General features: G+C 39.0%; 1 protein-coding gene across 2 annotated transcripts in view; it reads right to left on the reverse strand.

Moving 5' to 3' along the window:
* MPZL1 (myelin protein zero like 1) overlaps window positions 1-22,535 on the reverse strand; it is a 38,437-nt gene continuing 15,902 nt past the window's right edge. The window contains exons 2-6 of one of the 2 annotated variants that reach the window (XM_060770598.2): window positions 20,302-20,462; window positions 17,912-18,125; window positions 16,430-16,562; window positions 12,652-12,757; window positions 1-5,485 (exon numbers count right to left, since the gene is read on the reverse strand). In XM_060770598.2, coding sequence (XP_060626581.1) covers window positions 5,384-5,485; window positions 12,652-12,757; window positions 16,430-16,562; window positions 17,912-18,125; window positions 20,302-20,462 — 716 coding nt within the window. In that variant the 3' untranslated portion in view covers window positions 1-5,383. Of the gene's footprint in view, window positions 5,486-12,651; window positions 12,758-15,001; window positions 15,076-16,429; window positions 16,563-17,896; window positions 18,126-20,301; window positions 20,463-22,535 lie in introns of both variants that reach the window. The other variant, XM_067466667.1, reaches the window with a different exon arrangement.

Genomic DNA, 22,535 nt, shown 5'->3' on the forward strand with positions numbered 1-22,535 from the left:
TAATGGAAAAAGTGTATTAAAATATTCACAAGAGTACAATAGAAAACATGTAAATATCTGATGGGATGTGTGTTCAACTGAGAAGTTAGTACAAATTATATGTGACCGCCAGTTCCCGATTTAATGTTAGAGACCACATAAAACATACATTTACCCCCAAATTATACACCTATTTTATAGGTGTTTACCTCTTTCTCCCCCACCCCTCCAATTTAGCAGCAGCATCATGTGGTGCCCCATAGTGGTGCGCTCCAGATAAACACACAGAGTCCTTTCTGCTCTATGCAGCAGTTGCTTGTGAGAAAGGGGGCAAAGGAAAAACTGTACAAGACAAATTCAATTCCAGTTTTTAAAAAGTGCAGAAACAAAGTAGAAAACATGTCAGTAGCTGCATTGTGTGGAGCTGTATAGAGCAAAGGGAGATCTTGAGAAGGTAGTCCAAGGTTTGGTGAGTTCAATTTCACAGCCGGGAGTCCTTTATTAGATCTTGATCGCCTTTCACAGAAAAGGGGCATTAAATACAGCACCATAGGAAAATTGCCCTTAACACATGATTGAGGTGTTCTCCTGCATCTTAACTTGGAAACAGGATTTCATAAAAGGGACAAGTCCCACCAATCCAGTACAAATAAAACAACTGGTTTTACAATGTTTTTAGACAGGCACAAGAATATGTAAACTATGAACAAGACTTGACAGACGTCAGGGCTCATCTGTAGATGACTGAACAACTGCTCACTTCACCAGGACTGTCTGGACACAAGGGAAAGCGTTTAAACTGCATATACAGAGCAAGCTGCAAGACAGAGGTCACCCACATTTCAAAAAAGCTAAGACAAACAACTCCAGTTTTTCTAGTCACACGTCACATGTTGATACTGCAGATGCACAAAGTACTCTAGCAAGAGACAAAGCCTCATACACAAATGATATAAATTATGAAGCTTTCTCTCTTATACTTGGATTGCACAAAACACTTTTCTTCATTATACAGGTGCTAATCTGCTGGCCATGCTTTGACATCTTCTCTCAACTTGTAAAATGACCACTGGTATGATCATAACTTGCTGGCAATTTTCTGTATTTCCAGTCTTCAGCCCAGCATATATATAAGTGTCTTGACTACTAAGGTGAAAACTTCATGCATCTGATGAAGTGAGTTTCAATCCATGAAAAGTTATGAAAAAGAAAACAGGTTAGTCTTTGAGGTGCCATCAAACAGGATTGGCTTTGTGGCAACAGACAAAAATGGCTACACTCCACTCTTGAAATTTTTGAAACAAGCCTTCTAATTGGTTTGCCTAAAATAGAGGAAAAGTGAATCTGGGCAAGCTAAAATTAACAGGATTGAGTCTTTAAATCTAAGAGACTATTTACAAAGGAGATCATGGCACACACCACAGACAAATGAATTAAAGGATGGTCAGGCCACCACTTTTATATGGTTTAAAGTATTCTCAGAAAAGGCTATACCAATGGTTAAGAGCCAACAGTGAACATCCACTAATTGAAGAAGTTCCCTGAAATGCATGGGAGAGGGTTGTACACAGAGGAGACTCTCAAGAGGCCTTGCATACTTCTTGTGCTTGCCAAGTGGTCAACTACTCAGTTTTGAAGATGGTAAAGGAATACAAATAGGAAGACATTTCATAACAAAGTTTGTTCCACACATTGAACAATATCCGGGCTCTACTGAAATGCATGCAGAAAACAAATTATCAGTTTTCATATTTTAAAAAATACCCAATGTATTACATCAGACATCTCCAAATTAGGAACTTAATGCCAACTCAATTATTACTTTATTTTTATTCCACTTTTCTCCTGATATAGAGACCCAATGGCAATGTAATAAAATAATGTCAAGGAAATGTCTATTGGATAAAAATTAAAACAACCAAGGGAAATGATGCTATATTTCCCAAGTAAAAAGATGTTTGAATGAAAATGATTTTTAAAAAATCTGTGATGTTATACAAAGACTTGAATAAGAAATTGTTCCACTGCAACTAAGTCTACAGTCTATTTGACTGCTATTATTCAAGTGCCTATGATTAGCACTGAATTATGTACATTAATGAATATCAGTTCAAACTGATTGCATATATGAAACACTAATGTTCACGTGAAACATCCACCTTTAGGTTTTTGTTGCTCCTGGTAGTGACTATATATTACCTTGCACTGAGGGACAAACATATATTGTCTTCCTTTGTGCACAAAATTATCTCTTACAAGAGGTAGCTCTAAAACAAGGGTGGCCTTTCTTGTGTGGTCTGTATTTTTGTTCACACCAGGAATCACAAGTTTCTAGTTATGTGTTTTATATGTATGAAGCAAGAGTACTTCGTATCCCATAAAATTAAGGCAAAGCTTATCTCTATTATGTGATTCTCTTAGTTAAGACTATGTGGTGTGCTCCTTCAGGCCAAATTTCATCTAAGCCAGGATTCTTTGTAAGAATCCCAGCAACCTTCCACTTGTTAAGGTGGTCTACCTGTAGTTTCTCACTAGTCTATTAACTGATAGAAGCCTACCTTCTGCTCATTCCTGCTCTAAAGAGGACAAGCAAACTAAGGCCCCTTCCACACAGCTGAATAAAATCCTACATTTTCTGCTTTGAACTGGGAGATATGGCAGTGTCGACTCAAATAACCCAGTTTAAAGCAGATATTGTGAGATTTTCTGCCTTGGCATTCTGGGCTATATGGCTGTGTGGAAGGGCCCTAAGAGTACAGCTCTTGTGCAGTTCACATGAAGCTTTTAAAAGCACCTTAATTTTTTATATTTTCTCAAATGAATAAAGAAGAGAAAATGCAGAAGGTTGCATTCCATAAAGAAACATTTTTTAATATTAAGAGTAGCTTCATAAGCTCTCTAAAATGGGTGGCCCGATTGATGCATTGATTAGCATTACTGTCGAATTTATATTTCTCTCTCATTATCCTTGAATTAATCTTCACTACATTCTCGTTCATGTTACTCCTGCAATGTTAGTTGTGGAAATGGATTCTAGGATTACTAATTTGTCAAAATGCACTTCTGTTACTCCTATGAGCTCTAACATCATGTTATACAATGCATAAAAACCTATGGGGTGGAGTCTTGGTATAAGGAAGATGTGAAAAACTCATCATGATGCAACAATTTCAGTTCTGGTAAAACAAAAAATAAGACAAGCACATCTAATTCATCTGTGATGTGCATAAGTACAAATTAAAATATTAACCACTTCACAATAAAAAGAGAAAGACTCTTAACAATGGAGCATCAAGAGACTGGCTAGGATAAGAGGCAGTAGAAGAATTCTCTCTAGCCAAGTTAAATACTGAGGTACAAACTCTGAAACAGACCCCAGGAAAGTTAAACGTGAGGAACACAGAAAATAACAGATGTTATAAGACAAATTTTGTCGTGACTTTGTTGTAAAAGCAGGCTGCATGAAATAAGACAACATACATGAATCTTCAAAGTTGCACCAATAAACAAGTGCCACAGTTAAAGAGTTCAAAAGAGAGAGAAGGAATTGAAGGGTTGTTTCACTTATATGTCACTAATGACCACTTGTTGTAACCAATCTATACTACAAGTTTAGATAAAGACACTAACAGTAGCTCTCTAATTCAGGCAAATCTTGAAGAAGCCTTCAGTTAAATTAAGCCAGAAGCATCATTTCTTCTTTCAAGATAAAATAACCCCACAGAAGGAGCATTTTCATAAACCAAAGTTCACAAAAGAAGTGAGACTCTGTTCATATGTATTCAAAAAGCAAGTCCAATTCATGGAATTTATTTCCACGGTAAATGGGCTCAGGGTTGCAGCCAAATTACATTACTGAGATGACAAGGTAGAACACTAAACTAGCCACAGAATAGAATCTTAGTCAACAATTCTGGTTGAATTCATTTAAATCTCTTGAAAACCATATATTAAGGACACACAACTTAGGATAAAATTTGGTAGAGCCTGTCAGGGGAAATATTATTCCCCTCTATGCTTTGTCAAATCTTAGAGGTACTTGGTCACACCATGATTTAGCCAAGAAGAAATAATCACTCCAGACATTTAATGCTATACTTTAAAAAAGATTGCTGATAAAAATGCATAAGCAGAGAAACATGCAAGATGCTTGTCCAAACTAGCAGCAGTAGACCACCTGCCTGAAACACTGGATGGGGGAAAGGAGAAACTAAATGTGGGTTCAGAGGTTTTGTGTCATCAGAAAACAAAGGCAGGGATGCATAGCTCATCCCACAGCAGAAAAACAACAGGCATTCTTGTTTTAAGGTAAACTTGTATATATTAAAAAGAACTAGTGTGAATAGGACCTTTACCCTGTCCCTTGGAAGCTCACGCTTAATATCCCATCACACTTCATGCCTTCCATGAAGTACCCCCTTATGGCAGTGGAATAAAACAGTAGAAAGGGGTTACTGAGAATTCTAGCTATATCTGCTTAGAATAGCAAAATCTGATAAACTTTTTTAAATTTACCAGTAGCAGACAAATGCAAGAGCTTCAAGCAAGTCTTACTAGGATCAAACCGAAGATCCACCTAGCACTTCGTTACCCTATTTTTATTCAAAAATATTGGATTTAGGTAATTTTTATTGCAGAAATCCCACTAGACCCAGAAGAACTTGCATTTAGAAATATAAAGGAGAAAGAGTAAAGTAAAAAGGGGGTCTTTTATTAATGCTGCATTATTAGGATTGCTGAAAATTCATAAATTCATAAAGTTAAAAAAAGCCATTTCATTTATAGCTTTTAATTAAAACAGGACTAAGGTTTGTCAATGTCCTGAAATAAAACCTTGGCTCTAGCCAAGAAGAAACCATGCTGGAAGTTGAAGGCAGGTAAGAGCTTTTCCCTTGGCAAAACAAGGGTGTTGGAATGAAAGGACAAGAGTGAAATATGATCAGGTGAGTGTAGAAAGCACCAAATGAGGAAAAGGAATCATGCAGAAACAGTTCTAATGTCCATTTCAACAAAAAAAAAGGAAAGCATCTGTAAAAAACAAAATATCAAATCCACTAGAATATCCAGGAATTTTCCAGTTTTTCCACAGAACAACTAAGACACATTACCTAAAGGTGTAAAATGAATATTTGCTTTCTTCCCCTTATCCTAAATATAAAAGAAAAAATATTGGCAATTTATAAGCAGAGTTCTTATCATAGTTCAACATGCAACATTGGTCTCATTTCTGTACGATTAAATAAGACTATTTACACACAATACATATATAATCTCTTTCTCTCTGTATACACATGCATTGGTCCTAGCCTAGGCGTCAAAGGCCACATGTGAGTTCTCTGGGTCAACTTTATTCAAGCGATTCCAGTTTGAATTTTTGTTTAGCTTTGGGTAGGCTGGGATCTTCTCAGTTTTTCCGAATATCAGCATAGACCACAGATTCTGATTTGATGATCTTGTCACTGCAATGCCCTCCGGAGTGATCTAACTGTGCATAAATTACTGGGCCCTAAAAACAGGGAAAAAAACAAAAACAAAGTAAGAACACGGGAAGATAGCACATTTCCTTTACCACATAGCTGGGAGGTAGAATACATTTTAAAAACCCCGATTTATAACATAATTAGCTAAATGAAACCTCAGAGCAGGCAAAATTCTAATCCTGTGTATATAGGAGACTGACACATTTACCTTAAAAAGGATTTAGATAGAAAATATCGCAGATGAGGTGGACTTTTGAAAATTACCAATCGGCTGAAAGAAAGCACATGTAAATTCATTTTTAAAATGTCTCATGGAAGTCTGGCATTTAATTCTTCAGGCAGATGCAACAAAATACAGTCAAAAACAGGTGAGAGCAGATTCCTATTTTATGAGAGTACATCAAGCATTCAGAGTCCTGCTAAAACTAGTTCCTTCAATAGGTTCCATTTTTTCCCCAGTGCTAAAATAGAAATCTGGGAAGGCTGTTTTCCTCTAAGATGTATTGGGGCTTTCTTTTACTTAACAAGAATGTGTAGCTCCTAAGGTGGATTGGTGCAATGGGTTAAACCGTTGTGCCAGCAGGACTGCTGACCAAAAGGTCTGCGGTTCGAATCTGGGGAGCGGGGTGAACTCCCGTCTGCCAGCTCCAGCTTCTCGTGCGTGGATATGACAGATGCCTCCCACAGGATGGTAAAACATCCAAGTGTCCCCTGGGCAACGGCCAATTCTCTCACACCAGAAGCAACTTGTTCTCAAGTCACTCCTGACACGGAAAAAAGCTCCTCAGTGCAGCCTGATTATCTTCGGTTTTTGAAATGCAACTAAATTTTAGAGATTCTATAGCTTCTTGTCTGCAGTGTCCTCAAATGTGATGCAATAACAAACATTCTTGAGGAAAAATACCTGTCTAGCAAAATGTACTCCACTAGATGGCAACAGTTTTCATGATGTATTACAAGGCAACACAGAGGATCTGGAGTAAGCCATGAACATTTTACATTTTAAAAGGTTATGTAATCCAAAAGAGATCAAGTCTAAAGAGGCATGTTCTTGGTAACCTTTGAACCCAAAATTACAATGACCAATTTTCAGTTGGCCACCTCCCCAGAGTCTGTGCAACATGTTTTGTCAAAAATAGTCCATATTATAGGAGTACAAGATGAATAGGAAAATAGCCCTAAAATGCTCACTTTAGGTAAAACACTGTAATAGCGTTCTGATTAATAAATCAACAGTACATATGAGTTTTTTAAAGGGAGCTGGTAGCTAAGAATAGACAGGTAATGAAAATAACAGATATTTTTCAGTGGAAATCAAAGGGGAAAGGAATATCAAGAAAACAACAGTGTTGTTTTTGAAGTGGAAAAAAAATAGATAGCACTAGAAAATATTCCCCACTAGCTACTTGGCTCACTAATGACTTTCAAAACCATTGAATTACAGCTATTGAATTACAATATGAATGGAAAATACTGATTTAGTCACATAATATATATCTATTTGTAACATAAGATCATCATCATTCTCACCTAGGAATTTAGAGCAGAGCTTCTTAAAATGGTGGTCAGTAGACTGAGGCTAATGCATGAGCTAGGAATTGTCTGTTTACAGTGAGATAATAAAGGAAGAAATAATAAAGGATTCCCCTGACATTAAGTCTAGTCGTGTCAGACTCTGAGGGGTGGTACTCATCTCAATTTCTAAGCCTGAAGTGCCAGCGTTATCCGTAGACACCTCCCAAGGTCATGTGACCAGTATGACTGCAAGGAGAGCCATTACCTTTCCCGCGATGGCGGTACCTCTTGATCTACTCACATTTACATGCTTTCAAACTGCTAGGTTGGCAGAAGCTGGGCCTTAACAGCGGGAGCTCACCCCGTTCCCTGGATTTGAACAGTCAACCTTTCGGTCAGCAAGTTCAGCAGCTCAGCAGTTTAACCCACTGTGCCACCAGGGAGCCCTAAAATAGTTGTAATTACAAAGCTCAAATACAGTACCAATCCCTGGCACACTAGGAAAAAAGCCCTGCCAATCCTTCACATCAGACAGATTGGATAGCATTGATACAGAGCATTTATGAATCTGTAACTATAGTGGTTCAGCATCGTTTTTACTTCAAACTCATCAACATCATTTATCTGGGAACATTTCATTGAAAACCACTGAGAACATCTTACATTTATTTTTTTGATGTCTTGTTAATTTTCTAGGAACTATATACCATTAATCTTAACAGTAAGACAATAAGGAGATTTTGGTGGATGTTCCACACAAGAAAGAAAGTGTGCAATGTTATGTAAACATACTCGCATCAGAGAAAAGAAATAGCATGTATGTTTGCTTTCAGAATTTATGAGCAGACTGTTTTATTGTCAATATTCTGTTTATCAAACATGAAGCCTGGCCTCAGCAAGCCTCCATTCAGCATTCAAACATTATCTCTGGAATAATACATAATGGGGATACAATCTTCAAAACCATCTGATAAGCATAAAGAAAACCAGATAACCAGTCAGGTCAGCACTAAACTGGAACATACCCACAATTATCACAATCAAAGTGAACAAATGCTGTACAGCCAGACAGACGAGAGAGAGGAATGCAAACCACTGTGACATTTTGCATCAGGCAGACATGCATTGTGATATGCTGATGCCTCAAATGAATGTACTGATAAGGACAAAAGTGAAAGCAAGTTTGGTGAGTAGTCAGCAAGCCTGAAGATTAAATGAATCCAATGAGATGAAGATTCCATGCATGCTGTTTGAAACACAACTTTGGGCAACAAACTTCCTACTTTCATAATAGGCAACATTAACTTAGAGAAAAATAACAGGATATTAGTAGACTGATCAAGAAGTTTGCAAGTTGCGGCTCCGTCTGCTCTAGCGAAAAGTATTACGTCACCTCTTTTTTATGTTTTAAAATCTTTACATCATTAACATCTTGGTTCTGTGAGAAACTGTCACTGACATTCCAATTCCATTTCATGGTTGCCTTAAGTGCTCTTATTCTAAAGTATCCCACAAGAATATTGTGACAATAGGAAGAGAAGTGGAAGTCATTATACATTTTTTTAATGGCATCACTGAAAAAGCCTTTGCAGCAGCATATACCCCAGACAGATCAACATTAACCAAGCACCTTAATGCATTCATTCATATTAATCTTTTTAACTCCTGATTAGGCTAGAAGAAAGTAACAGTTTCTACTCTCAAACATACTATAGTACGGTTCTTTTCATGTCCCTTAAAATATCTTAAGAGATTACTCATAAAAAACATGTTGTGATGGATCATGCACACACAAGTTCCTTTTTAAAAAGGGCACACACACACGTCTCAATTAGGAAGTAGGCATGATTCTGTCAATGCCCTGGTCGACCACTACAACTCAAAGGCTAGGGAAATTGACATGATCGCCTCTGAACATCCCCTCTTGTTTTGCTCCTTGGTTCACCAGGGGGCTGGAGGTGATGAAGCGGGCAAGACGAAGGCTAGAGTGCCACTGGCAGAACACTCGGAAAGTACCCGACCGAGCGCGGGCTACAGCCTCGCTTAAGGCCTACTCGGTGGCAATTAAGGAAGCCAAGAAGGTTTTCTCAACTACACGCATTGTGTCTGCAACAAATAGACTTGCGGAATTGTTTCGGGTGGTCAGGGAACTCCTCCACTCTAGCCATCAGGAGGAGTTCCCAGACCACTCAACAACTCGATGTGGGGAGTTTGCCTATCATTTTCCAGGTAAAGTTGCTCAGATACACTCTTACTGCAGTACCAAGGGATGTACCTGAGGCACCTGTCTGTCCAGTTTTGATGGATTCATTTCAGCATGTTCAGCCTGATGACATGGACAAGATTCTTGGAACTGTGAAAGCGACCACATGCGCCCTAGAACCTTGCCCTTCTTGACTTATTAAACTTGTCAGTAGGGAATTGGCTGAGTGGCTCACAAGGATTATAAATGCCTTGCTGGAGCAGGGACAAATACCAACAGTCAGACCAATGTTGAAGAAGGCATCCCTGGATTCCTCAGTATTGAACAACTATCGGCCTATTTCTAATCTCCCTTTTTGGGGCAAGGTTCTGGAGCGTGTGGTGGCCTCTCAGCTCCAGGGATTCTTGGATGAAGCCGATTATCTTGATCCATCGCAGTCTGGTTTTAGGCCTGGCCACAAAACGGAAATGGCTTTTGTCACCTTGGTGGATGAGCTCCGCAGGGAATGGACAGGGGAACTGTGTCTATATTGGTTCTCTTTAATATCTCAGCAGCTTTCGATATCATCGACCACTAGGTGAAGTCATCCAGAGTTTTGGAGTTTAGTGCCATCTGTAGACAGATGATATACAACTCTACTACTCCTTTCCACCAAACTCTAAGGAAGCCCCCCGGATTCTGGACCAGTGTCTGGCAGCTGTGATGGACTGGATGAAGGCTAACAAGCTGAAGCCCAATTCAGACAAAACAGAGGTCCTCCTGGTCAGTCGCGAGGCCAATAGGGGTATACGGTGGCCACCTGTGCTCAACGGGGTACACTTCCCCTTAGGATACAGGTCCGCAGTCAGGGGGGCCTCATGGACTCAGCCTTGACGCTTGAAATTTAGGTGTCGGTGGTAGCTAGGAGAGCCTTTATACAGTTAAAGCTTGTGCGCCAGCTGCGACTATATCTTGTAAAGCCGGATCTGACCACAGTGGGCCATGCCTTAGTCACATCAAGATTGGATTACTGTAATATACTCTACGTGGAGCTGCCTTTGAAGACAGCTTGGAAACTGCAATTGATGTTAAGTTTGGCAGCAAGGCTACTAACTTGAGCTGGGTATAGGGAGCATACAATGCCCCTACTAATTGCAGCTCCACTGGCTGCCAATACGTTTCTGGTCTCAATTCAAAGTGCAGGTTATTACCTATAAAGCCCTGAATGGTTCAGGCCCTGTCTATCTTCGTGACCACATCCCCTCCTATGTACCCATACAAGCATTAAGATCTGCCAGGGAGGCTCTTCTCTCGCTCCCACCACTGTCACAAGCACAGTTGGTGGGGATGAGGGAGAAGTTCTTCTTGGTGGTGGCCCCCCAGCTTTGGAACGCCCTCCCCAGTGAGATTAAGCAGGTTCCAACACTGTCCTCCTTCCATAAGGATTTGAAGACTTGGATGTGTAAACAAGCCTTTGAGAATGTCTAGTCCCAGTGATCCACAATTAATGATACATCACTGCATTTCATCACATGTTCTTGTTCCTTAGCTACAATTTGCAGTATCCATGTTTTCGGTAGTTTGTCACCATAGGTCATTGAGTGTTGTTCTGAGTTTTAAATTGTTCTTATGTGTTATATGTTTTATTCTATTGTATTGTACTATGTGCTTATTTTGTGCTCTGTTTTTGGCACTTTGAAAGTCCCTTCGGGAAGATGGAGGCAGGATATAAGAATAAAGTTACTGTTCGCTGTTGTTGTTGTTGTTATGAAGTAAATGGCTGTATGAAAACCTGCAGATTTTAGTGTATAAAGAAGCCCTGAAGAAATTGTTAATCTTATGCCTTACCTTTTGCGGATAAATAGGATCTCCAGACCCACAACTACTTTACACAAAAGCAAATACTTGACTATCCACCAATCACTTACCACACAGCCTCAGGAAACAAGGAATTGAACTGCATGCAGATCGGAAAATGGAGTCTTCAATCTATGTCCAACACTAAAATGAATGGGCTACTATAGGCAAGATAAACTTCTGTCCCTCCTCTGCCTGCCTTATCACAAATTAATCTTCAGTGTTATTCAAGGATATAATGAGAAACTTCAACTAAAAAGATTGCTACAAGGAATACACTAGATCTTGAAACCTAAAAGCAGAAGTTCCAAAAAGCAAACAAACAAACATTCCTTTACTAGGTCTACATGCTAATTTGCATAATAATGCCAAGTTACCACAAAGCTAAATCTACACAGCCATTTAGCTGCCTCCGCATTTTGAAAAATAATTTCGTGTCTTGTGAGAGTCTACTTTTACTTTCAATCTGTGTACCTTTGGAAAAATAGAAAACTTATATAAATACAATTTGAAGGCAAAGTTGCTCCTGTTACATAATACTCCCAACTCAATACTTCACATCAAAACAACTGACTAAAGAAGGAAAGAAACCTGGCTATGTTGTTTCCCATCTCAGGCAACATTTGGCATTTCAATAAGAAATTTCATGTGTATGAGAGGTGGGCAACTGGCAAGAGTAGAGGGTTGCATGGCCCTCACTCCTGATTTTGGAGGGCCACAAATATTTGCCCCTAAATCCCACCAGGGGGCATGAGGGGTAAATTTGTCATTTTTATTTATTTGTTTAGCTAACTCGGGCTGTTTTAAAGAGATTCTTTTCCTGGTAGTTACTTACATAAAAGGGCCAGAAGAAGACACCCCCCCCCCCCCAAAAAAAAAAAAGAAACAGCAAAATTGAACCGCTATAGTCAATATTTAAAGGCAAAAATATTTTTTTATTATTTTCAAAGAATGCTGGGGCCTACAAGTGAAAAAAGTAGCACTGAGAGCTACATGCACTGTCCATTTTCTCAAACCCAGAATGTAATAATCAAGAACCGCATCTAGTTCCTGTTGAGCAATACTCCAGAAGTGATATATCCAAACAGCAGATTAGTACTCGTTCTTTTAAGTGATAAATACATGTAATGGGAGTGAGAGACAACAACAACATGCAAAAGATTGGCTCTGGAAAAGCTTATTGTAAGAGTAATTAATATTAAATTCTTAGCATAAATAAAATGACAGGATTGTAGTTGAAGGAATTAAAGAGCTATCTGGTGTAAACCTAAGCCACAAAGATGGGAAATCTTTTAAAAACTCTACAGATCAATCAGCACAAGACAAATCACACTCCAGGGTTCAAAAGCCACATACAAGTAGGCTGTTGTGGCATAATAAATGCTCTCACTGCAATGACTCTACATTTACCAACTAGTAGCCCTATTCCAGTCTTTTTGAATGTCCTGTAAAAAATCAAAGCCAACAATTCTATCTTCAAAATACTAGAGTCCTAGTCCTTCACCTTTATTTGGCTGGGGAATCTTCCTGAACAGGTACCATGCTCAGTGTTTTCTCTGTAAAATCTCTCCCTCCCCTCAACAAGAACAGCACCTCTCCTGATGCCTATGTGGTTCAAAGCAGCATGATGCCATTTACCTGGTGTGATCGGGTGGGCACGCTGTTTACCAGACTCTCTGTGTCGGAGGGGGACTTCCGTGGAGCCTGCTTAACTGGAGACACCAAGCTCTCAGAGGTACTGCAGCTGATGAGGTGGCAGAGCAGAGTTTGCAGGACAATGTTCAAGAGTCAACACAAAACAGAACAAAACAAAAACAAATGCAAGTGATGGCAGGATGATATGGCATCTTGTGCCAAAACAAAGGGTGATCTCAGTGAGTGACAGACAGCTCGTACATCCTCTCCATACTTCTGTTCAACACAGGCACCTCTTCTTCCCTCACAAGTATGTCCAATATAACTTTCAGTGAGCTGCTAATCTCTTACTACATGAGTGACCCTGCCAGGATCTATGGAAACAGTTCTTGGTCATGTGTGTCTGAGGCACCTGCATTCACTTCCATGTAACCACATCATTAAAGACTATAGGAGCCCCCAGTGGTGCAATGGGTTAATCCCTTGTGCTGGCAGGACTGCTGACTCACAGGTCAGTGAATCCGGAAAGAGTGGGTTGAGCTCCCTCTGTAAGCTCCAGCTCCCCACTGGGGACATGAGAGAAGCCTCTCACAAGGATGGTAAAACATCAAACATCTGGGCATCCTCTGGGCAACGTCCCTGCAGACGGGCAATTTTCTCACACCAGAAGTGATTTGCAGTTTCTCAAGTCACTCCTGACATGAAAAAATAAAGACTATTTCTTTTCTAAACAATCATTTCCATGGGATTCAACTTATGTCACAGGACACAACAAGTCCTCAACAAGATATCACCTTAAAACTGCTATGGAACTCTCTTTACAAAGAGGTTTGTCTGTGCACAACATTTGGTACCAATTTAAGCATTTTTAATCTCTCAAACATTTGTGTCTTTTAGGTACTGGAATGATGCTGTATTTTAGAGTCATAAAATGACATTTTAAATTACGTTTATTTGTTTTATATTTTATTACCACTATTTTTAAATGTGTGTTGGGAAACCATTAGAATAAATATTACAAAGAATAGCATGCTAAATTAATGAATGAAACCTCATGTACTTAAAAGGATTTTAATGGAGGATGCCTTACTCAATGTAGTTTTAAATCCTTTAGACAAATGGAATGAGAATCTGCTTTCATATACTGGATATACTAATGTTCCTGTTCAGAAAACGGCCATTGTGATAAATATCTAGCTTTATGCCAAGATGGGGGGGAAACCCTGACTCGGTTAGCTGCCTTTGCTGAGATCAACCTTTCGCCCACACTTGGCCCTCTGTATCCACAGGGGATTGGTTCCAGGACTCCCCATGAACAACAAAATCCACGGATGATCATACAAAATGGTGAAGGAGCAAAAATGTAAGGCTGGAAACAGACTGATCATCTATGAAATGGTGGAAGGCATGCATCTGCACCAACCACTGGACTTGGATTCCTGCCATTTCACAGATCCTCAGTCTCTCTCCAACTTCATGTTTATTGTGTTGTGTATTTTGAATCCATGGTTGGTTGAATCTGCAGATCCAAAGTTTGCAGATATAGAGAGCCAACTGTGCTCCAGAGGTTTTGGAATACACTCAGTGCCTGTCTCAGTAAACAAACACAATGGTTCAAATGAATGGACCTGTAATCCAAAATGTCTGGAGATAACACATTGAAGAAAGCTGCACCTATTTTTTTTTCTCCTGCACAACATTCATAACATGTATAAACACATATGGATAATGACAGTATGACAATGACATAAGCAGAACATGGTTCTCTGCAAGCCAATATTTTCTCTTGTCCAAAAGGAACACTTAAACATTATAAAAAGCAGACACATGAGATATGCAGCAGTACACAGGGAACTACAGAACTGAGAAAAAAGGTATGTCAGTATCAGTAAACGGGCTTTCATTTTTACTGGGACTGAACATAAGGATGTCAGAAAGTAAATAAAATGCTTGGAGGTCTTTCTAAGATTTCACGAATGTTTGTACATATCTCAAAATATTCCTGGGCTAAAGATCTGTTCATATAGGACTTTCAATTATTTGCTTAGCACGCAGTGAGTTTCTTCTCTCACAATGTACAGAGTCCAAATCCCTTTCATGCACATGAGTTTGTTGCCAAGCAATGGGGTACTGATTCTGATGGCAAATAGCACTGTTGCCACAAAGGACAGAATGAAACAACAAAATTCAGGCAAGTAGATGAAATGCGCTGCCCCTTCACCAACAGTCTACAAAACAGAATTCCAGCACGAGTGATGGAGTTATGTTAGGTGGGTAGTCAGCAAGGGAGGCAGAAATGTGCACACTCATACACACAAAGTATCAAAGAGCAACTACCAATTTGATTAGTTACCATGATATATAGTGGGACTGGAAGAGGAGACCCAGCCCTGTTACATTCCCAATCTTGCGTCTATATCGGGATCTCTGTAAGGAGAGGAAGATAAGAGCAGGATCCGATCCCAGTACACACAAGAAGAAAGGAAAAAACCAAAACGTCAGAGTAAGAACAGAAGTTGTGATACTGCCATGCAAGGGTTCCCACCACCACCCAAATCAGTCCATTAAATCGATAGTGTTAGTATCATTTAGCAATTAGAGTAAAAATTGTAATTACAGGATAGACACATCTTCTCATTTAGTAATCAACAGGAATATGGAGCTGGTATAGTTTATTATTAATATCCTTAAAGTTGACACTGCTGAGGAAACAATAACAGCAGTAGAATCATTTAGTGCATGTATATTATTGTTCCAAACCCTTCAAGTAGTTTTCAACAGTGACGCATGGACAGAGTGTTAAATACTCATGTTAGATTTTGGGATCCAAATGTGCAGATCAGAGTAAACTGCCTTCAAGCCATTATGGAAAGAGCACATGCAGAAAGAAAACTAAGTTTTCCACATGGGACTCTTTAGTTTATGTAGCAGACCACTGCACTCACTCAGTCATACTACTAACCTCTGCTGCAACCCCTCTCTATGATCTTCAGCTGAAAAGAAGGTATAGTGGGAAAATTGCCAATTAAACACACCTATCAAGAACTAGATTTTTAAAGGCTTCATTGATACAATTCAATAGATCTACAAAGGCCTGGAAAGAGTTGGGCAGTGAAATGATAAATCCCTGATGTGTGATCTATTTTCTGTTTGAGTTAAATGCTGAAGTAAAGAAGACAAAGGCCCACCACCACACCACAAAAGAAACCCATCACAAACGTTTAATAGCATTCCAAAATCTCCGGATCAAATGCCTACAGGATAAAAGCTCCTCAAAATGAAATTAAGTGCAGGGAGAAAAGGAAGTCATGCAAATGGTGAAGCCAGTGAAAAGAATAGAGGGACTGTTTTCCCAAAGCTGGAGTTGGAAACCTCTGGCAAGCAGACTGTTGTCAAGGAGTTGGCAGCAATACCCCAAACTGGAAATGAAGTCGTGCAATCCAAAATGTAGAAAGTGTCCAGCATTTTACCTTTATCCTGGGAGTTTCAAAAGCTCCTTATTTTTGCATTGGGAAGAGGGTAGGATTGCTTTTCCAGACAGTTTATGCAATACCCTTCCCATTCCATAAATACATGAATATCTAGCAGGGACTGTACGAATGTAAAGGGGCAAAGTATATGAACAACAAAGCTGAAATTTATTTGTTTTGAGAGGGAAGTGTGTCCCAGCTGTCATAATACATTTAGTAATGAAAACAAAAGCAAACAAACAAAAATAAATGAACCTAATTCTGGCCTTTTTATTTAAAAAAAATAAGCAACAAGTGTAAAAATATCTTACCCAGAGTAATGTTTTTTAGAATTCTTCTTTCTGTACACGACACACACAATAAGAATGATGAGTAAACCTAAACCCAGAACTCCACCAATGCTTATTCCTGCCACAAGGGTAGGGGTAAACAGGGGCAAGTTTCCTGAGGGGAAAAGAAAAGTTTGCTTCAGTTTGATCCATTTTGAAATTGGCCGACACTTTTAAGTGGATTGAAACCATTATTCTCTTTTGGATGTTAAATTCATGCATTAAAGATGTATCAGCTACTGTATGTCTTTGGCTCTTTTTGTGTTGTGTACTAGATCTGAAATTCAAAAACACAGTACCATAAACACAAAACAAAGAGAAAAGTCCAAAATGAATCCTGTCTAGATGTCAAAGTGACAGGATCTGTAGTGTGACTGAAGTCCTAAGACAGAGCCTGCAAACTTGAAAAATCAGACTGAAGTATGTTAGTACTAGTTTAATCTTGCGGTTTTAGAAATCTAAGGATGTATTTTCAGACCATAGACCCTCCAATGGGCTGTACTAAGTCCCATACATACCCCTCCAATCAGAAAAAAATTAAAACTACAAGAGGGTGCCAGTCTCCTTCTGCTTTCTTTTTGTATTTTAAACTTCCATGGCTTTTCAATGTGCTCTGGCCCAACAAAACTGGTATTCCCAGTCCCCACTTCTGCACTACACAAAGCACTGCCAGTTACTCAATGAAGTCTTTCAACTTCAAATCCGAAGTAAATTAAGAATCATGCTCTAAAATGTATAGGTAAAGGTAATAATATGAAGAACATGGCACATTTTACATGCATATCCGTTGTATTTCAAAGTTAGCTCAACTGCATAATCATGAAAGAAGGTTAATCAGAAGACAGGGAATGACATAGCAAATACAGGATACATGAAACTACTGGTATCCATACCACACACATATATATAAATAATAATAGGCAAATGGTAGCACTAAAATATGGTGAGGAACTATTTTGGGCTGGAAGCCAGACTACCTCTTGGGACACTTCCTGTGTTGAATATCATCCCTTCCCATTTGAAATCTGACACCTTTCTCAAAGTTAGACACTGCGATCTGACATTGTCAGTGTCCCACCTTTATCCGACATAATCAGTGCTCCTTTTCTACATCTCAGTTTGGAGATAAAAGCCTTTCCATAGATTCATAAAAGAACAAAGGCAAAAATGGGACACTTGGAAAATCTACATATTCATGCTGTAGTTAAGGGATTTTCTTAGGATTTGTGCTTTCAACTGAGGATGAGGTTTTCTATTTTGTCCAATCGCTCTTCAATTGACAACAAAAACCACCTTTATTTCCAGGGAAAAATAATTTCCATACAAGGCATCTAAAATTATGCTAGAACCACCACACCAACACGTAAGTGAAGTCTAAGTAAACAAGAGCAATTTCAGTGAAATAATGACACAGAAAATTGCCTCAGCCATTGTTACACACACTCTTACCAGGGAGTACTGTACCTCTCTCCACAACTCTGACTTTGATTTCTCCTGGAGTGACAACTATATCTGGAGGGTTCTTGACATCGCAGATGTAAGTTCCGTTGTCTTGAAACTGCATGTTTGCTATATTGATAGACGCATCTTTCTTATTCAGGTCTCCAGCCCAGCTGCTTCTGTCTTTAAATTGTGTACTTTTCCCAGGATATGCTCTCCCATTGGAATAATAGAAGAACTGTTATCAAGAACACAAAACATTATGCCACAATAAAGCCTTATTTTTAACAGTATGCAATTAATTACATAGAAGTAGACGATATCACATTATCATGTTTGCTAAACTTTTCTAACACCCAAACTCCAGACCATATATAAAAATCTCAAGATTGGACTGAATCATCCATGGGAATACCCGTTTTCCTTTGTAAAGAAAGAGACCTTATGTGTGACAAAATTTGTATTCTCTGTGTCTGTTTGTGTCAAATATGGTGGGGGGAAACAGAATGTGACAGAGTTAAACAGCCACAGGAAGTAAACGGCTCTTTAGATTGAAGCTTCTGGCTGATAGAGATACATAGTTTATAGTTGAGTGACTTACTGGGCTTTGACTTAGCTGTTTGGCCTATTTTACTTTATGTATTTAGAGTGGAATAAAAGGTCCAAACAAATGATATCTGATCAGGGGAGGGACATTAATTTCAGTCTGACTAGACATTGGATTGAGGTCTGCCTGTATAAAAAAGAGGACTGGGACCAAATAGAGATGGAGTTCAAGCAAGTGAGAGCGAATGAAGAGACCAGGCTGTGGAAAGAGTTCAAAACAAAGTGGAGAATTGGACTAAGGGCAGAAGGAAGCAGGAAGCAGCCAGCTACAGGCCTCAAGTTAAAATCATGATCAAGAGCATAGTTCTGAATTAACTGAGGTAGAGTTTATTAGGGGAAATGGCAATTCTGACAGTATGAACTAGAACTATTCTTCAAAATAGCAATTACAGTTTTAATCATTAACATTTATTGATATACAGTATTAGAAATTAGAAATAGAAACAAATGTAACTGAATAAATGCATTTTAAGGTAAAAGTAAAGGTTTTCCCCTGACATTAAGTCCAGTCGTGTGCGATTCTGGGTGTTGGTGCTCAACTCCATTTCTAAGCCGAAGAGCCGCCGTTGTCCGTAGACACCTCCAAGGTCATGTGGCTGGCATGACTGCATGGAGCGCTGTTACCTTCCTGCCAAAGTGGTACTTATTGATCTACTCACATTCACATGTTTTTGAACTGCTAGGCTGGCAGAAGCTGTGGCTAACAATGGGAGCTCACACCACTCCCCGGTTTCGAACCTGTGACCTTTCGATCAGCAAGTTCAGCAGCTCAGCAGTTTAACCCACTGCGCCACAGGGGGCTCCTTAATGCATTTAAGATAACATGTTAATGTTTCTTTACATAAAGAAATATGAGATCAGCCCTGAACATTTGCAGATTTTGTTGATTTGATTATTCACAGATTTGATTAAAATGTGTTCTCTAAGAATCTCTAGATTTCTACATGACTTTATGATCAACTGCAGCCACAGAGTTCTGCTAGAGGACCTAGAGATTATTAGAGATTCCAGACTCTATGATCAACTGCTATCATAAAATTGTGCTGGAGGGCATAGAGATTCATAGGACGTGTTCTTTGAGGTTAAAAAGGTCTCATTTGTGTGTTTTTTCACATTTGTGGAGATCCTCTGTCCTAACCCCAGCAAATGTGAAAAGCCAACCATATCTTTGTTTTAAATCCTCACACAAATATATTTTTATCCTGCACCTAGACCCAACTGCTCAAGGCAGGGCTATCTTATAGTAACAGTAATAAAGTCACTAAATGTGACCCAGTAGTGAAGCAAGTCAGGAATAAAGGCAAAATATACCACATAATTAGAGATAGAGAGAGCTGATTTCGAGTCCCTTGTAAAAAACAATAATAATACATAGGGAAATCTGAAAGTAGTTACAAGCATGCATGGTAAGATACACCCCATTTCAGGCCCCTGTTCCTCTTACAAGTCTCTTTTGGACCTAGAATTTCCATCACAGAAAAGATCTGTTGGCATGCATTTTGAGGCCTGCCCTAACTAGCTTTGAGAACACAATGCTTAATCTATCACAAGGAGCCCTGGTTCAAACAGGCTCTCATCCAAACTCGTCCTTTGCTAGCAAATTTTTTTGAAAAGTACACAGAAGTACTATCCTTGAGGGCAAGAAGAAAAGGTTGAACACTGTGATGTAATTCCAAAGCAGTATTCAATACACACATTCTTACTAGTTAATGTGTATGTTGAACCAAAAGGCTGGAAAATACGTAACAACCTGAATAATCAACAAACTCTTATGTGGATGTACTTTTATTTCAATCACTGTCTCTTACCGACACAGAAGTAGTTGATCCCTCTGCTTGAAAGCTCCAGGTAACGGAAGCTGCACTGCTGATCACTTCTGATGATGCAAAGGTGCAAGGAAGTTTTGCTTCTGTTCCATTCTCCACAGAAAGTTCTGTTGGTGTGTGTACATCCACAGCTGAAACCTGGGCTATCAAGAACACCATAAGCATTAGAAGATATGGTCCTTATTAATCAGTGCAGAACGAAAACTTTGATTTAGAGACAAGTACAATATGAAAAGCACTTATTAATGATATTGATAATATTCATACATGCACTTTCTATATTGTTAACACTGTGGATTATACCTTGCCATTTTAATACGACAGCTAGACATACCAAAGGGGTATCTATATAAAGTTGTCTGGGAAAGGAATTTTTCCATTTGAAAGGAAATAGATAGTATTAATATAGATTAATGCAGAATGTGAGAATGTGAATGCTAAATGTGGTTGTCAACACTGTTTTCATGTCCCTCGGGAATCTAAAAAAAAAATTAGGAGAAGACAATCTCACAATGCCTCCTATAACCCTCTAACCCAGTGGCTCTCAAAGTGTGGGTTCCCAGATGTTTTGGCCTTCAACTCCCGAAATCCTAACAGCTGGTAAACTAGCTGGGATTTCTGGGAGTTGTAGGCCAAAACACCTGGGGACTCACAGGTTGAGAACCATTGCTCTAACCCCCAGCAGTTTCCCAATTTCTGGTTTAAAGGGATCAGTTATGATGGGAGGAGTGGAAGCTAGAATACTTCCCTTCAGTCCCTAACAAAGTACACCTGGTCACATTTCCATTTCCTGTCCAATCATCAGTGTGGCCAAGATCAGTAAAAATAAATAGAATGTTCTCTTGATAATTTCTGAAATAGAGTTGGTCATCCATACTGGTGGTTTTCATTTTTACATATTTTATTATTTGTGAATAGAAGTAATATGTTCTCTTTAGGAATCTTTAGGAAATCTGGCAGTATTTGGCCAAAGGTATAAAAAATTGTTTTTTTAATTCAGTTTTTTCCCCACAGTCATTGAGATCCTGCACCCATAGCAGTTATAAACCTTTCTAATACAGAGTTCAGATTTTTCACAATGCACCAAGGAACAAGAGCAACAACAGTGCTCCTGGAGAGACACTTTGGAATCTCAGAGCTCAGGCCATGTCGAGAAACCCTTAAAGAAGCACTCAATCCTTTCTCTGTTGCAGCCAGGAAGCCACAACAGAACTGCCATTAGGCATTACAAAGGCCCAGAAAGCGCACAGTGAGCTATGTGGAAATCAACTGAGGTTTACTGGGTCCATTTGGGGGGAGGGGGGTGAACGACCTTCTTCTATTATCTCTACTTAAGATATTGCAAAAAAAAAAAACCCACCATTGAATAAGAATATTCTGTCATTTCAAAAATGTTCTAGTAAGCAAAAAAATATATGAACTGGTAACAACCTTTTATTTTCAATATTATATGTGAAGATATGCTGGTTGGTATTAATAGGCTTAACTGTTCTTGGGATAGAGAATGTAGTAGTTTTATTGGAAAAAAGTTGTCTTCGAGCAGGTTGTGATCAGAGCAACTGTTCTGATATACCGTTAGTGTTAATATAGTGAAAAGTATGTTAACATAAATGAGATATATTGGGCTATAAATCTACTTTGGACATAATGCTATACAATAGCTCGATATTATGGCTGATCATCTCTCCAGGTTGACCATGCAACTCTTGGACTCCTATCAGTAACTTTGCTCTTTTATTATTATGATCATTCCCTGGATTTTAGACCACAAAGTAATAACTACATTGGACAGGCAAATGTGTTTATTGCTGGGTCAATTTCACACATTAATTCTAAAATGAAAACAGAGAAATTCAGAAAATATAACAGTAAAGCTCTTTTGTATAGCATGTTAATCATCTAGTATCCCCTGACCTCTCGGCTAACATCAATCCGAAATTCTATAATGATCTCGATCAAGCTTTGCTATTTATTCCTATCTTGAATTCGATCTGGCCCTATCTTGTGCCTGTCCTGAGCTTCTAGCTCTATCTGTTCAGTATCCCTATCCTCTAACTGTCCCTATTTGACGGATTCAATTATCTTAGCCTACACTAGAACTGGACGCAGTTACAATTCCCATAAAGAACTAGGACCACAATTTCTATGCACACCTGGGTTCAACCCTGAGTCTAAAGCAGGCATGGGCAAACTTTGGCCCTCCAGGTGTTTTGGAC

The sequence above is a fragment of the Anolis sagrei genome, chromosome 3 (assembly GCF_037176765.1).
Source record: "Anolis sagrei isolate rAnoSag1 chromosome 3, rAnoSag1.mat, whole genome shotgun sequence".
NCBI classification, from domain to species: Eukaryota; Metazoa; Chordata; class Lepidosauria; order Squamata; family Dactyloidae; genus Anolis; species Anolis sagrei.